The 17,252-nt window shown below is 44.5% G+C and overlaps 1 protein-coding gene across 1 annotated transcript in view; it reads left to right on the top strand.

Annotated features, from left to right (window-relative positions):
• eprs1 (glutamyl-prolyl-tRNA synthetase 1) overlaps positions 1-17,252 on the top strand; it is a 33,281-nt gene that overhangs the window by 10,783 nt on the left and 5,246 nt on the right. The window contains 23 exon segments of the mRNA XM_067260535.1: positions 1,517-1,627; positions 3,710-3,846; positions 4,002-4,209; positions 4,360-4,472; positions 10,598-10,712; positions 10,952-11,125; positions 11,305-11,475; positions 11,592-11,807; positions 12,174-12,392; positions 12,627-12,881; positions 13,127-13,345; positions 13,679-13,903; positions 14,054-14,313; positions 14,416-14,467; positions 14,642-14,851; positions 14,944-15,016; positions 15,091-15,170; positions 15,308-15,409; positions 15,542-15,590; positions 15,593-15,663; positions 15,665-15,697; positions 16,522-16,719; positions 16,875-17,048. Coding sequence (XP_067116636.1) covers positions 1,517-1,627; positions 3,710-3,846; positions 4,002-4,209; positions 4,360-4,472; positions 10,598-10,712; positions 10,952-11,125; positions 11,305-11,475; positions 11,592-11,807; positions 12,174-12,392; positions 12,627-12,881; positions 13,127-13,345; positions 13,679-13,903; positions 14,054-14,313; positions 14,416-14,467; positions 14,642-14,851; positions 14,944-15,016; positions 15,091-15,170; positions 15,308-15,409; positions 15,542-15,590; positions 15,593-15,663; positions 15,665-15,697; positions 16,522-16,719; positions 16,875-17,048 — 3,465 coding nt within the window.

Raw genomic sequence — 17,252 nt, 5'->3', positions numbered from 1 at the left:
TCTTTGTTGTTGCTTTCCCAAAGGATTCACGAGTTAACGTTATTAACCTCAATTCAACAGGAAAACTAACGTTGCAACTCCGTTAGCCCTGCACTTTTCTAATTATTCTTAGTCATTACAGTAATAGATAATTGCTTATTCCTCCGTTGTGGTCTGCTGCCTGTCCGTGCCGACGATTGCTTCCTTGAGTTGGAGCCTTCTATGGTCAGTTTGAGCCTTCCTTGTGTTCAAATGAAAGCAACTTCGGTCGGAGGTGTGGGGAGGGTGGATTGAGTCGTCTCGTGCTGCATTTACTTGCATTCGGATATTAGAAATTCGCTCTCGCAAATGTCCGACTCGGCGGAGTGGGGAGGGTGGTTGGAGTCGTCTAGTGCTGCATTCACTTGCAGTGGGATATTAGAAATTTGCTCTCACAGATGTCCAATGAGCCACAACTTTTCTTTGTTTTCAAAGGTGTCAACTGGGGTGGCAAGGCTATTTTTAGGGTGGCAGTTGCCACCCCATGCCACCCCGGTAGATCCGCCCCTGTTCATGGTTCACATTTTCTGCCTATTTTCGACCTCTCTTTCGGCCAAATTATTTGGTGCATCCCTATGCACTATCCTTCCCTGCTTCCCCTCCCGCTGTAATTCCTCTACCTTCCTTCCCTTTCCTCCCTCCCACCCTCTTTCTTCTTCCCACCCTTCTTTGCAGTTTCATGTCAACCCCTTTTGTCTGTCAGTGCCATTCATTAATCCCTCCACACATCTGGCTGTATCTGGCTTGGTGATGTCATCAAAAAGCACCGCCCTAGACAGGGGGTGGGACGACCTATATGTAGGGGAGGAAGTGTTGTAGATGTTCTTCCATCCTGTCTGATCTTGTGTGTCTTGGCTCCTGACCCCTGACCTCTCTGTGTTTGACATTAAACTGCATCTCACTTTTCTGTTTCCAAGCTGCCAATTAGCTGTATCAAGGTACTCCTCCTCCTCTTTCCCTTCCCTCTCTCATCCTGTCCTCCCTTCATCCTTACTTCAGTGTGCTTCCAATTCTCTTCTCCTTCTCTCCCTCTACCTGTCTTACTCCTCCTCTTCTTCTCCTCATACAGCCTACAGTCATTTACCTGCAGTGTCAATGAGGAATCCTTCACTGTTCTCTCGCTTTCTGTCTCTTTCTCTTTGTGTGTGTCCTTTTTTATTTCTATCTCTTTCTCTCCTGTCACCTCTCTTTATCTCTCAACATCTCTATCCATCTTCTCTACCTCAGTTTGTCATCCCACCTCCACTCTCACCCCCGGCAGTGTGTACTTCTCTAACTTAAGGAAAGCAGAACATACAATGTTACAGGCTCTGTAGACAAGCTCGGACAACTAGAGTTGGAGAGAGGGAGGAGGGAACCGTAAGCCTTTAGCTGTGGATTGTCATTAGAGCAGATTTTTTATGCATGGCTGTAAGTAACAATAATGAAATTGTCTTCGCTCTCTGACCGTCTGTCTGTGTGTCTCTGTGTGTGTGTCCCTTTGTGTCGCTGTGTGTAGGTAATTGATCCAGTGGCCCCCAGATACACGGCACTATCAGGGTCCTATGTGGTTCCTGTCTCCATCCCAGAGGCCCAGGAAGAGATGAAGGAAGTGGCAAAACACCCCAAGGTACCCATCTCTGATAAATATTTAACAATTATTAAATGTTATTATATAGCTGTTGTTATTATAATTATTTTCTTTATCCAAAAATGTTGAAGTTTGGATTGTGACATTAAAGGGGTCATTGAATGCAAAACAGAGTTTACCTTGTCATAGTTGAATAACGACAGTTCCGTGGGTAAAATGGACATACAGTGAACCTCAAAGTCCATTAACACCTCTTTCCTATGCAAATCTCACAATTTGAAACTGCTGCTGTAAAATAGTAGGTTTCCAAAAATTATTTCAAATTTAAATTTGTCTTACCACAGAACAGTTTTCCCACTTTGCCTCAGTCCATTTTAAATTAGCTTTAGCCCAGAGAAGATGGCAGTGATTCTGGGTCATGTTCACGTGTGGGTTCTTCTTTGCATGATAGAGCTTTAACCTGCATTTGTGGATGGCACAGCAAACTGTGTTTACAGACAATGAGTTCTGGAGGTGTTTCTGAGCCCATGCAATGATTTTCATTACAGAATCATGTGTGTTTTTTTTATGCAGTGCCTCCTGAGTGCATGCAGATCACAGGCATGCAGAATGTATTTTCCCCCTTGTCCCTTACACATAGAGATTTCTCCAGATTCTCAGAATAATTGTATTATATTATGTACTGTAGATAATGATATATTCAAAGTCTGCAATTTTACGTTGAGGAACATTATTCTGAAATGGTTCCACAATATGTAGATGCAGGTTTTTGCAGATTGGTGAACCTCTGCTCATCTTCTACTTCTGAGAGACTCTGTCTCTCTAAGATACTCTTTTTATACCCAATCATGTTACTGACCTGTTTGAAATTAACCTAGTTAGTTGCAAAATGTTCCTCCAGCTGTTTATTTTTAGTAACACTTACTTTTTCCAGACTTTCATTGCCCCAGTCCCAACTTTTTTGAGACGTGTTGCTGCCATCAAATTCAAAATGACCTTATTTTTTCCTTAAAATTTTACATTTCATCAGTTTAAACATTTGACATGTTTTATATGTTCTATTGTGAATAACATGGGTTTGAGATTTGTAAATCATTGTATTCTATTTTTTATTTTATTTTACACACCGTTCCAACTTTTTGGGAATTGGGGTTGTATATTGAACTATACAGTATCATAATGCATTCTGTCAAGTCAAATATCCTATATGGCTTTAATAGAAAAATGTAGTAGACACATCGTGATGCATCGAGGAATCGAATCGAATCACTGACATGATAATCGTAATCGAATCGGGAGATCAGTGAAGATTCACACCTTTTAATAAAAAATAATAATAAACTTGCGTGCAAATTAATTAATGTAATGCGGAACTACTGTTAGATACTCGTGTTCTTTAGGGACACCTTATCTGTAGCCCCACCTTAGCTCTGAAGCTCTGATGAGTCAGAGATGGCTAGCAGCACTAGCCATCTCGCGACCCACGAGAGATAGAGGACCCGCCGGCCTCTTTAAGATCGCAAGTTTGGGAAAATTTCGGTTTCCCATTCAGTTACAGTAGTACAGGCGGGAGAGTGGTGGATAAGACCAGCACTGTGTGTCGGCGTTGTTCAGCAGTTGTGGGGTATGTGAGTGGAAATACATCTAACATGCTAACGCATATAACGCATCTGGCGTGTGCTAAATGACTAAAAATATCCGGCGCCATCTCCCAGGTGTGCCAATCACTGGAACGAGACAAAAAAAACTGTCCAACTTCTCCCTACAGTGCTTAACCAGCCATTAGATACACATACAAATAGGGCCAAAAAAATCACTGACGCAATCGGAATTTACATGTCATTTTCAATGCGCCCGTATTCACTTGTAGAGAAAACAGGTTTGTTTTGCTTTTCCCTCCGTTGTACCGAACCGTGATGTCTGAACCACGGTATGAACCGAACCGTGACTTCAGTGTACCGTTCCATCCCTAAAATCAGTATATGACCCCTTTAAACTAAATTACATTTTTGGGTGACAACACTTTTTTACTAATCTTTACCAGGGGTGCCAATCATCTGTACATAATGACATTCGTCTGTATGTGTGTCTCTCTTTCTCTGTCCTGTGTGTCCCCCCCAGAATACCGAGGTGGGGATGAAGGAGGTGTGGTATGGGCCCAGGGTGCTGGTGGAGGGGGCAGACGCCGAGACCTTCCACGAGGGGGAGACGGTCACCTTCATCAACTGGGGCAACATTGTCATCACCAAGATCCACAAGTAAGACTGTGAAATCAAACTGTCAACTGCATGTCTGCTGATGGGCTATATATACAGATTAGTGTACAAACAATTTGTGATTGAAGGTGATCAGGGGTTAAAGGGGGGGGGATAAGAATAGTTGGGGAGACTGAATTTGTTGAACTGCTCTCCAGAGACGCGAGTGCTAAGGTGTCATCCATGGAGGCCCGTTTGGACCTGGAAAACCGGGACTACAAGAAGACCACCAAGATCACCTGGCTGGCCGAGGCAGACCGTGCCCCTCTACTGCCCACCGTGTGTGTCAACTACCAACACCTCATCACCAAGCCTGTCCTGGGGAAGGATGATGACTTCAAGGCCTACATTAACCACCAGAGCAAGGTATGGGGTGTGAATTGATGGGTGTTGATTCAATGTCTCCCCCAATATCTGGATCATGATTTGATCGTGAGAGATGATTTGATGATCTTGTGCTCCACTCCTTTTTTACTCCCCCCTTCTCCCTCTCCTCCTCCCATTCCTCCATCCCAGCTGGAGGAGAAGATGCTGGGAGATCCCTGCCTGAAGAGCCTGAAGAAGGGAGACATCATTCAGCTACAGAGGCGGGGCTTTTACATCTGTGACCAGCCCTATGAACAAGTCAGGTTAGTCCGTCACTTAAGAATGCTCAGCTTGAGTGTGCGCACACACATGGAAGAGACGTTAACTATCCAGAATAGGAATACGTACAAAATCTATGTTGTATATTTGACGCGATGGGTTGAATTAGAGCAGGACTGGTCAAAGTGAAGTAGAATGAAGATTATGTTTTTGGGTGTGCTCAAGCCTTCGGCGAGAGCACAACCTTTGTTCTCTCACATATATATTATTATTTTTATTTCTTTTTGCCCCCCTAAAACTCAGTCAATATTTGGCCTACATAGACAACGTAGGTGTCAAAAGTTTCGTCTTGGTAGCGATTGAGTTGCTTCTATTGGAATTTACGTTCCGTTGCATGGTTTAAGTGTAAGTTAAGTTTTTGTGGCGAAAAGTGAAGCTAACGGTGGCTAATTTGCTAGCCACAGTCACTGACGTTACTAACGTCACTGCGTCACTAACGTCACAAAAAACACGCGTGACTACCTTTGCCAGAACATTCGTTTAGCATCTGTTAACTTGGGGGATAGCTAAGCTAACTATAGCTTTACTGCAAGGCAGCTGCAGAAACGCCACAAGAGAAGAGGCCAGGGTGATAAATATTTACTCATTTTACTTTGTGATATGACACACAATTGTGATGTGTAATGTACAATATAAGCTGATATTATTAAGGAAGTACATCTACTTTCGGAAACAGTAGTCTACTATTTCACTGAAGTATTAGCATCATGACATTAGCCTGTGTTGCCCGGGCAACACATACTACAGTGGTCTATGATGTAGCGTTATCTGTTTTCAATCGTTAAAATAAACATTCCTCACATATACATTTTCGTTGTAGGATTTATTATGACATTAGAAAACGATTTGTTGGTGAAATTACCATTACCTGTGGTTTCAAACCAGTGTAGCTCACTGCAACGCTGTAGCTTACGCAAGACACACTACAAAAACATCTAGCTACAGTACACAGCTGTTTAGGAAGTCAAACGGCGACAGAAAATGTTCGGCACTCCCCTTACTTAAATCAAAAGTCTATCTAACTACTAACCTGAACTTCATTGCCACAGCCTAAACGTTGTCAATCTGTTCATGAAAATAATTAATTTCAGCCTAAACCGTACAACGGAACGTTAAATCCAATTCAACCAACGCAATCGCTACCAAGACGAACACAGCAGTAGCCTAGTACTGTACCGTAGTAGTACAATTTACCGGGGCAGCTTCTCAACACAGGGCTATATCGCATTTTGCGTTGTTACTGACAATGATCGCTACCAGTGAGCTTTTTATGAATGAGCGATTTTCCACTAAATAAATGTCAAGCTTATTTACGTTTTGGGGGGCATATTTTCAGTTAGCAGATGGTACCGTTTGAATTGCGATTCCATCTTCTACTGCCGGGTAACGTCGTAGAATAATCTTCAAAGGGGTTGTTTATTCATGAATGAATGCAATATGAGTAGGCTAAATGCCTGAAAATATCATGAGAAGAGAAAAACTTAAAATGACGTTTAAATCATAGAGATTAGGTCAATTTTTACACCGGTCTGCAATAATGTCACGAAAACACGCGTGACTACCTTTGGCAGAACATTCGTTTCGCATCTGTTAACTTGGGGGATAGCTAGGCTAACTATAGCTTTACTGCAAGGCAGCTGCAGAAACGCCACAAACAAAGAGGCCAGGGTGATAAATATTTACTCATTTTACTTTGTGATATGACACACAATTGTGATGTGTAATGTACAATATAAGCTGATATTATTAAGGAAGTACATCTACTTTCGGAAACAGTAGTCTACTATTTCACTGACATATTAGCATCATGACATTAGCCTGTGTTGCCCGGGCAACACATACTACAGTGGTCTATGATGTATCTGTTTTCAATCGTTAAAATAAACATTCCTCACATATACATTTTCGTTGTAGGATTTATTCTGACATTAGTAAACGATTTGTTGGTGAAATTACCATTACCTGTGGTTTCAAACCAGTGTAGCTCACTGCAACGCTGTAGCCTACTGTACCCGAGACACTAGTGTGAGTAGCTAACAACAACTCCTCAGCTGTTTAAGTCAAACGGCAACAGAACATGTTCGGCACTCCCCTTACTCAAAAGTCTTTCAGTAGGGAAACTATCTGACTACTAACCTGAACTTCATTGCCACAGCCTAAACTTTGTCAATCTGTTCATGAAAATAATTAATTTCAGCCTAAACCGTACAACGGAACGTTTAATCGAATTCAACCAACGCAATCGCTATCAAGACGAACACAGCAGTAGTCTAGTACTGTACTGTAGTAGTAGAATTTACCGGGGCAGCTTCTCCACACAGGGCTATATCGCATTTTGAGTTGTTACTGACAATGATCGCTACCAGTGAGCTTTTTATGAATGAGCTATTTTCCACTAAATAAATGTCAAGCTTATTTACGTTTTTGGGGGCATATTTTCAGTTAGCAGATGGTACTGTTTGAATCGCGATTCTATCTTCTGCCGGTAAAGTCGTAGAATAATCTTCAAAGGGGGTTCTTTATTAATGAATGAATGCAATATGAGTAGGCTAAATGCCTGAAAATATCACGAGAAGGGACAACTTAAAAGGACGTTTAAGTCATAGAGATTAGGTCCATTTGTACACCGGTCTGCCAAATGTATTCGTTTTGATTCAGGGGAAATGAGAAGACATCATATTTCATTCTACACTTCACTCGTATTTTGAGTTGTAAATGAGCAGCAAAAAAAAGATGCTTTTAAATCTATGTAATCTTTATAAATAATAAGTAGGCCCGATGCATTTTTATATAAAATATACAGACCCCTGTGCAACCGACGCAAGCAAGCACACCCTACAATTTCCCCAGAAATTGTATCCTCTCTAGTATAACATTGCAAATTAATTTAATCAACATGTTACAAAATGGAGGATTGTGTCATGTAAGCATGGATATTGTAAATGAAAGGGAAGCCAGAGTTTATGGCCAAAGGTGTAATGATGCGGGAAAATATAAGAAGATGAAGTGTGAAGAGAGAGAACAATGGTCCACATTCCCTTTAATACCCAACCATCATCCGTGAAAAATAACCATCCAGACCACATCTTGACCCTTACTTAGCATAAATGACTACCAATGCAACAGAAAACACACTACAAACACAATGAAGTGTGTGAAACTTAAAGTAAAACTTAATTTAGGATATAAGAGGTGGAGACAAGGTGTCTTCCAAGCTACACTTTCGTAGGATAGATAAGAAAATAGATGTGATCTACAACCCCAATTCCAAAAAAGTTGGGACGCTGTGCAAAATGTAAATATAAACAGAATGCAATGATTTGAACATCTCACAAACTCATGTCATTCACAATAGATCATTGTAAACATAAATAGCAATTGTTAATTGCAAACAGGTCAGTAACATGATTGGGTATGTAAAGAGTATGCGTTTTGGGTGCTGGTTCGGAGCCGGGTGCTTAATCTCGAACCAGTTCTTTCTCTTTCGACAGCCTGAGGACCGGTTCCGAACCAGGAAAAATGGTTTGCAAGTAGCACCACATCGGAGCTGGGCTAGAGTGGGAACCAAGTAAAGGCCGATTTTATACTACTACGTTTTCACGGAGACAGACACAGGGAACGCCCTCTCCGATGTGGAACGCCCTCTCCAAGCCTCTCGGAGAGCTCTACGTGCACCTCCTGATTTTCTTGACTATCCGTCATTTTACGGACACCCCTTGGCTGTGATTGGTCCGTATTAAGAACCGCTTGCGTCAGGGGCGGGGTTACCGTGACCAACAAGACGAACAGAATCCTTTGACCACCATTGCTGTACTATTGAGCCTATATTTAACACAAATGTAATAGAGCACTATACAGTAAAAGTTTATAAAATGTTGCGCTGATAATGCCAGTGTTGTCATACTGCTGCGAGTCCAGGGTATTGCGCAATAGCCAAGAAAACACGCATCTCAACCTCACGTTCTTAGTGTTCTTCGGATTGATAAACAGCCTTTAGACCATACATATATATATATATATATATATATATATATATATATATATATATATATATATATATATATATATATATATATATATATATATATATATATATATATATATATATATATATAAAGGCCTTTATATATCTATGCTTTAGACGGTATCTGCTTTGTGTTTGGCACTGCCGCGCTAGCGTTGCTGGGAAAGATGAGGCGTATACAGTGACGTTATGATGTGGCTCTGTGGTAGCTCTCTAGTATAGCCCGTGGAAAAGCAAACCGGTTCATAGAAGGCTCGCAAATTGAACCGGCTCTAGCACCAGCTCCGGACTAGCTCCCGGTTCACTTTGGTGGAAAGGGGGTATTAGAAAGGCAGTCTCTCAGAAGTAGGGATGGGCAGAGGTTCACAAATGTTCTTCAACGTAAAATTGTGAAGACTTTGAATATCTCACCATCTACAGTCCATAATATAATAAAAAACTATTTAGGAGATTCTGATAATCTGGAGAAATCTCTGTGTAAGACAAGGGAGAAAATAAATTCTGCAGGCCTGTGATCTTCAGGCACTGCATAAAAAACAGGCATGATTCTGTAATGGAAATCATTGCATGGGCTCAGAAACACCTCCATAACTCATTGTCTGTGAACACAGTTTGCCGTGCCATCCACAAATGCAGGTTAATGCTCCATCATGCAAAGAAGAAGCCATATGTGAACATGATCCAGAAACGCAGACACTAGCTAAGCTAATTTAAAATGGACTGAGGCAAAGTGGGAAAACTGTGGTCAGATGAATGGAAATTTGAAATTATTTTTGGAAACCATGGACGCTGCATCCTCTGGACCAGTGGTTCAAATGAATGGTCATAAGCAGGCTTCTGCAGAGCTGGATAACGACCCATTCATTTGAATCAGGTGTGTTGGAGCAGGGAAACATCTAAAATGCAGGACAGGGTGCCCTGAGGACCAGGGTGGGGAACCACTGCTCTGGACTAAAGAGGAGAAGGACGGCTTGTTATCAGTGCTCAGTTCAAAAGCCTACATTTCTGATGGTATGGGGGTGCATTAGTGCTTGTAGAATGGGCAACTTGCACATCTGGAAAGGCACCATCAATGCTGAAAGGTAAATACAGGTTTTAGAGCAACATTTGTTTGCGTCGAGGCAACATATTTTTCAGGGAAGGCCTTGCATATTTCTAGCCTGGGTGCCAGCCTAACTTAGCCCCGCCCACAAAAAATGTTGGTTTGGAAGTTGGGTCTGGGGTCGCTCGGTTGGGGGGAAAAACTATGTCCGAACGAGCTGTTTGGGCCAATCAAATTGTCAGGGCGGGCTTTATACAATGACGGACAGATGATCAACAGTAACGTAATCAACCACGTCACCAAAGAGCGCTTGGGTTGAATTTGTTTTCAACAAACAACATACTACGTTGCTCTGATTGGTTGTAGGTCATTTTTTTCCGGGTTCGGTTGAAACACGCCCCATACTCACAGCCCAACGGAGCGGTATCAGACTCATATTCTGACTAGAATTATGAGTATGACAACGTCAGGCTAGCATATTTCAGGAAGACCATATTAAACCACACCCTGCATCTTTTACAACTGCATGGCTTTGTAATAGAGAGTCCGGGTGCTGAACTGGCCTGCCTGCAGTCCAGACTTTTCACCAGTTAAAAACATTTGGTGGATCATGAAACAAAAAATATGAAGAAGACCCAGGACCGTTGAGCAGCAAGAATCCTGTATAAGACACAAAAGGGACAACATTCCTCTCCCACAACTCGTCTCCCACTGGTCTCCTCAGTACCCAGACATATACAGACTGTTGTTAAAAGAAGAGGAAAAGCCACACAGTGGTAAACATGGCCTTGTCCCAACTTTTTTGAGACCTGTTGCTGCCATCAAATTCTAAATTACCGTACTTTTTCCTTAAAATGGTACATTTCATCATTTGATATGTTTTCTATGTTCTATAGTGAATAACACATGGGTTTATGAGATTTGCAAATCATTGTATTCTTTTATTTTATTTTACACAAAGTCCCAACTTCTTTGGAATTGGGGTTGTAATACAGAATGTCTGCTGTGTGTCTGTTTTTTCTGTTGGTTGTTGCTCGCTTCAGTCCCCACAGCTGTAAGGAGAGCCCCTGTGTGCTATTCTACATTCCTGATGGACACACCAAGGAGATGCCCACGGCTGGTTCCAAGGACAAGACCAAGGGCCAGGTCTCCTCCACAGTACGTTCCAGAACCCTGTCACTAATACTACACACTGGAGACATCTATCTGGGACAGGACCTCTTGCATTTTAACCATTTTAACCATTTTATGGTTAAAATGTTTCTGTCTTTCTCAATTTCTATAATATAATATTTGTATAGTCTCTTTCCACATTGGTCTGTATGCTTGTCTTCATATACAGATCCATATCTCTCTCATCTCCATATCTATTTTTATTTCTATATCTCCTCCCATAGCCTGTTTCCAAATCCAAGGCAGCCTCAGCCCCAGCCTCGACCCCGGCCCCAGCCCCAGGGGGAGATGTGTTTTCCAGCATTGTGGCCCAGGGCGAGGCCATTCGCCTCGCCAAGGCTGCCAAGGCCCCCAAGGAGGAGGTGGACAAGGCCGTACAGCAGCTTCTCACTCTCAAGGTCAACAGATGAACGGATTTCAATACTGCTGTTTATCTTGATTTGTAAATATTATATAGACTGGTTAATTAAATTCTTCATAGGTTTTCCTTTGTTTCAGTTCTCATCTTAAGTGACCTTCAGTACAATAAAATCTCTGTCTCCATCTCTTCTACTTTTTCTCTACTCTCCATGAACAGGCCAAGTTCAAGCAGCAGACAGGCCAGGACTACAAGCCTGGCATGGCTGCTCCTCCCAGCTCCAGCCCTGCCCCACCCACCCCTTCCTCAGACTCAGTCTCCTGTCCATTTGCTTGTGTGGTTGAGCAGGCGGAGCTAGTCAGGAAGCTGAAGGCTGAGAAGGCTCCTAAGGTAGCACTTTCTTTGATTGTATGGATTATTTTGAACCTTACCAGAGGTAAACTGGTGTTACTCTAATTTATATATTTTAACTAACCATTCCAACATGACCATTCCCACCCCCAAAGGACCAAGTGGATGCCGCAGTCAAGCAGTTGCTAGCTCTCAAAGCCGAGTTCAAACAGCTGACTGGCCAGGAGTACAAACCAGGGATGATGGCCCCCCCAGCCCCCAGCCCAGCCCCCGCGCAGGCTGTCCCAGTCTCAGGGTCCACAGACCTGTATGAGAGGGTGACTCAGCAAGGGGATCTGGTCAGGAAGCTGAAGACTGAGAAAGCCCCAAAGGTGAGGAAAGGCAGGCAGGCAGGCTATGGTAGAATGGGGGTAGAATAGTCTGCCACCCTATGATCTGTACATCCCATCCATGTTCCTTAGTACTTTTCTATGACCCCCCCCCATCCTTCCTCTTGTCTCTTCTGTTTCCTTCTCTTTATGTTCCTTTCTTCATAAATTGCTACCTTGCTCAATATTTCACAGTTCTACAGTTGTATAAATACTCAATTTCTTCCCTATGCTACTTCTGCACTGTACATTTTCTCTGCTTTTTTTATCCTCTTTCCAACATTCTTTTTTTCATCCTCATCTTTCATTCTCTCTCCATCTTCCTCTTCTCGTTCTTCCCCTCCATTCCCCTCCTCTCTCTCCACCCAGGATCAGGTTGATGCAGCAGTAAAGTTGCTGCTGGCCCTGAAGGCAGAGTACAAGCAGGCCACTGGCCAGGACTACAAGCCTGGAGCTGCCCTTACTTCTGCCCCTAAATCTGCCCCTGTCCAAACTTCCCCTGTCCCTGCAGCAGGCCTGGACGTCTATGAACGTGTGTCTCAACAGGGGGAGCTAGTGAGGAAGCTGAAGGCAGAGAAAGGTCCCAAAGTGAGGCCCCAGTCTATGGCTTTAGAATCCAAATTCTTAATTGTTCTCTGATATTCGTAACTGTATTTTCTTCTTCTCTGGCCTCCTACTCCTCCATCCATACTCCTCTCGTTCTATTTACATCCTCCTTTTTTCCCTACATTTCCCCTTTCATCTTCTCTTTTTGTCTTTCTCTCCTCTTCCTTTCATTCTCCTTTCCTTCCCTCCACCCCCCTCCTCTCTCTCTCTACCCAGGACCAGGTTGATGCAGCAGTAAAGCTGCTCCTGGCTTTGAAGGCAGAGTACAAGCAGGCCACTGGCCAGGACTACAAGCCTGGAGCTGCCCTTACTTCTGCCCCTGCACCTAAATCTGCCCTTACTTCTGCTCCTGCACCTAAATCTGCCCCTGTCCAAACTTCCCCTGTCCCTGCAGCAGGCTTGGACATCTATGAACGTGTGTCTCAACAGGGGGAGCTAGTGAGGAAGCTGAAGGCAGAGAAAGCTCCCAAAGTGAGGCCCCAGTCTATGGCTTTAGAACTCAAATTCTTAATTGTTCTCTAATATTCTTAACTGTATTTTCTTCTTTTCTGGCCTCCTACTCCTCCATCCATACTCCTCTCGTCCTATTAACATCCTCCTTGTTCTTTCCTACATTTCCCCTTTCATCTTCTCTTTTTGTCTTCCTCTCCTCTTCCTTTTATTCTCCCTCCTCTCCTTTCCTTCCCTCCATCCCCCTCCTCTCTCTCTCTACCCAGGACCAGGTTGATGCAGCAGTAAAGCTGCTGCTGGCTCTGAAGGCAGAGTACAAGCAGGCCACTGGCCAGGACTACAAGCCTGGAGCTGCCCCTACTTCTGCCCCTAAATCTGCCCCTGACCAAACTGCCCCTGCCTCTGCAGCAGGCTTGGGCATCTCTGAGCTTGTGTCTCAACAGGGGGAGTTAGTGAGGAAGCTGAAAGCAGAGAAAGCTCCCAAAGTGAGGCCCCAGTACAGCCCAGTATACTACCTTTATACAACCCTGTCCCTGGAGACATTCAGTCCTGCTGTTATCAGCTCCAACTATAATCTAGCCAACTTGATTCTAATAGTTAGGTGTTTTGACAAGCTTAAATAGGTTAGTTATAAGTGGCATCTGAGTAAAAACTTCAGAAGGATAGCTCTTCAGGAACAGGATTGAAGTGTAAACATACCAGAGAGCAGAAAGGGAACACATTTTTAACACATCGCCTTTCTGGTTATACAGGTCTGTCCCATATGACTCATCCTTTCTATCTCTCGCCCTTTCTCACTTCCTCCCTTCTTCTCTCAGGACCAGGCGGAGGCTGCAGTGAAACAGCTTCTGGCTCTCAAAGCAGAGTACAAACAGCAAACAGGACATGACTACAAACCTGGACTACAAGCTCCAGCAGCCCCTGCTCAGGCTAGTCTCACCCAGTCCGCACAAGGCCCCTCTCCCCAGTGCAAGGAGTTGTTCTCCCAGGTTGCCCAACAGGGGGAGCTAGTGAGGAAGCTGAAATCAGAGAAGGCTCCCAAGGTACAGTGGAGGGCTATGTTGCAAGCTGACCTTTACCGGGGGTGAAAATGTAAATTAAAACAAATAACTGTTCTGATAACGTGACTGAAAATGAATTATTGACAGCCTTTGCCCTCCCCCACACACACTCACAAACACACACATACACAGGACCAGGTGGATGAGGCGGTGAAGACCCTTCTGTCCTTAAAGAACCAGTACAAAGCCCTTACTGGTGAGGACTACAAACCACTGTCGACCACTGGCACACCTGGTGCCGAGGACAAGAACCGCAAAGAGCGTGAAAACAAGACTGAGAAGCAGGGAGGAGGAGGAGGGAAGAAGGGGAAGGGAGACAAGCCCAGTCAGGGGAAGGAGGCATTAATAGGAGGAGGAGCAGGAGAGGGCCAGGCACCCAAGAAACAAACCAGGTGAGACACTAGTGAATGTGAGGAAATCGAGGAAGGGATAGGACCATGGGTTATAAATGCTATTCTAGACTAACATTGTGCTTGCTCTCTCTCTTTCTCTAGGTTGGGTCTGGAGGCTAAGAAGGAAGAGAACTTGGCGGACTGGTACTCTCAGGTAAGTGTGTATCTCACTTACGGCCTCACTTCAGATCTCCTTGGTGTTTCAACCAAGCCCCTGACCTTTTACCCTTCATCCAATCCCTGAACCATCTCCTTCTCACCTGTCATCTACTTCTTGACCTTTCACCCCTGACCTCTCCGCCCCATCTGACCCCTCACTGTGCTGCAGGTGATCACCAAGGCTGAGATGATCGAGTACTATGACGTGTCTGGCTGCTACGTGCTGAGACCCTGGTCCTTCTCCATCTGGGAGGCCATTAAAGAGTTCTTTGATCGTGAGATCAAGAAGCTGGGTGTGGAGAACTGCTACTTCCCCATGTTTGTCTCCCAGGCCGCTCTTGAGAAGGAGAAGTCCCACATCGAGGACTTTGCACCTGAGGTGAGGAGGATGTTGTGAGAGAATGTGAGTGTGTTTAGAACATTACTCAACGCTTTCTCTTAATGTTCTTTGTTTTTTAACACTATTTACAGGTTGCCTGGGTAACACGGTCAGGAAAAACCGAGCTAGCTGAGCCCATCGCTGTCCGACCTACCAGCGAGACAGGTCAGACTCTCTCTCTCTCTGACACACACACCACTCTTGATTACAGACCCTCATCCAGTCTTTGTCCCCTGCAGCCATGTACCCAGCCTATGCCAAGTGGGTCCAGTCCCACAGAGACCTGCCCATCAAGCTGAATCAGTGGTGCAACGTGGTGGTCAGTATCTGCTCTACTTCCTGCCTGCTCTCTCTACACTCAACCTCTTACGGAGGACACGATGTTTGAAGCAAGCTGTGATTAATACAAGGGTTCATATTACGCCCACATTCTGACTTATTTTCTCCTTTCTCCAGAGGTGGGAGTTCAAACACCCCCAACCCTTCCTGAGGACCAGGGAGTTCTTGTGGCAGGAGGGACACACAGCTTTCGCCACCAAAGAGGAGGCAGCCGAGGAGGTACAGCTGGCTAGCTGGATGCTAATTACCCTACCACTTCGTGTTTGCCTCTGTTCTTGTATATCTTTACCTTGCTGCTTCTGTGTGTGCGCACCCTATACTCACTTCACCTAATGTTTCCCTCCCTCCCAGGTGTTACAGATCCTGGACCTGTATGCACGGGTGTACGAGGAGCTGATGGCCATCCAGTAGTGAAAGGCAGAAAAACGGAGAAGGAGAAGTTTGCAGGCGGAGACTATACCACCACTGTGGAGGGCCTTTATCTCAGCAAGTGGCAGAGCCATCCAGGTAACATCCCCAGTAGGGACAGCGGGTCGAATCCCACAGCTATACTGTACATCCCCATTCATAGTTTTCAGTCACGTGACATGCTCGGTGACCTGGAGGACAGAAAGCTGCTGGCGATAGCGGCTCACACCGTTGAGACGCAGCAAAAGCCGGCAAATTGACCTTCCCACGTTTCTTTGGATCACCTCTCAGCTAAAGTAAAGGAAAGATATGGACACAAACTGCAAGTGTTGGCGTCTAACACAACAACCCAACTACTTAGCTAACTAGCTAACTTTATCTCACTGCGACCACTGCAGTTGGTCGCCTCGATACACAACAAACTATGTCAAACCGATTACATAAAGATGTGTTTTATGGCAGAAAATACGATAATTAATATACTTGTGTTTAACTTTACTTGTGCTTAGCTTTGATGAAGTGTTCGCTCCAATATACGTGTATATTTGGACGGCTGCCATTGTATGCCCTCCCCGGAGACAGAGGTAGCGTTACATTTAACGTCACAAATCCACAATCTTCTCCTCTCTATATTTTCTTTATCGGACGGAATTCTGTAGAAACCCAGCCCAGGCTTGTCTCCTCTGCAATTAGTGCATCCGATAGCACAACAACTATCCGGCATTATTCCTAAACAAAAGCAGCAGACTCAACGTAAATGTATGACTTTATAATGGGTGGCGGGCAGCGGAAAGTCTTTTTTGCCCTCCAGGGGGACGTGTCCCTTGGAACGTGACGTCACGTGAAAACTGAATAGTCTCCCAATTCTTATCAACGCATGATTTTTCTCCTCCTTGCTTGTCATCTTCTCTTCCTCCTCTCAGGGTGCCACCTCCCATCACCTGGGTCAGAACTTTTCCCGCATGTTTGACATTGTGTTTGAAGATCCTAAGAAGCCCGGGGAGAAGCAGCTGGCCTTCCAGAACTCCTGGGGGATCACCACAAGGACCATCGGCGTTCTTACCATGGTCCACGGAGACAACATGGGTCTGGTGCTGCCACCAAGGGTAGCATGTCTGCAGGTACCCCCTCCCCACACAAACACACATGGCCTTTTCAACTGAGACTTCAGCCTGATGCTGGGGACAGATCTCACACACAAGAAAACATGCATATGCACCGACACACACACATCCTTTTATGGTGTTGTATGCGTTTTCTCTCCCACCTCTTCCAGGTCATCATTATCCCGTGTGGCCTCACAGCCTCCCTCCCCGAGGCAGAGAAGGAGGCTCTCCTGGCCCAGTGTTCCAAGTACCTGGCTCGCCTACAGCAGGCCCAAATCCGCGTCAAGGCCGATCTCAGGGATAACTACTCCCCTGGTTGGAAGTTCAATCACTGGGAGCTCAAGGTAAAAAAACGTGGGATAGAAAGGCACCACACTCAGCTGGTAACTTGGCTCAGGCCTGGTTTAAAATACTGTGAGTAACCTTCTGAAAAATATCAGTTAGAACAGATATCAGATAGGAAGAGTACTACTTGGCTCTAGGTCTCTTCCGTAATTCATTTCCCCCTTCATCGTTCATCCTTAAATATGTTTTTCCGTCCATCCATG

The sequence above is a fragment of the Osmerus mordax genome, chromosome 22 (genome assembly GCF_038355195.1).
Source record: "Osmerus mordax isolate fOsmMor3 chromosome 22, fOsmMor3.pri, whole genome shotgun sequence".
NCBI lineage: Eukaryota > Metazoa > Chordata > Actinopteri > Osmeriformes > Osmeridae > Osmerus > Osmerus mordax.
The sequence above is the reverse complement of the archived record's forward strand: the minus strand, read 5'-3'. Positions and strand labels throughout refer to the sequence as shown.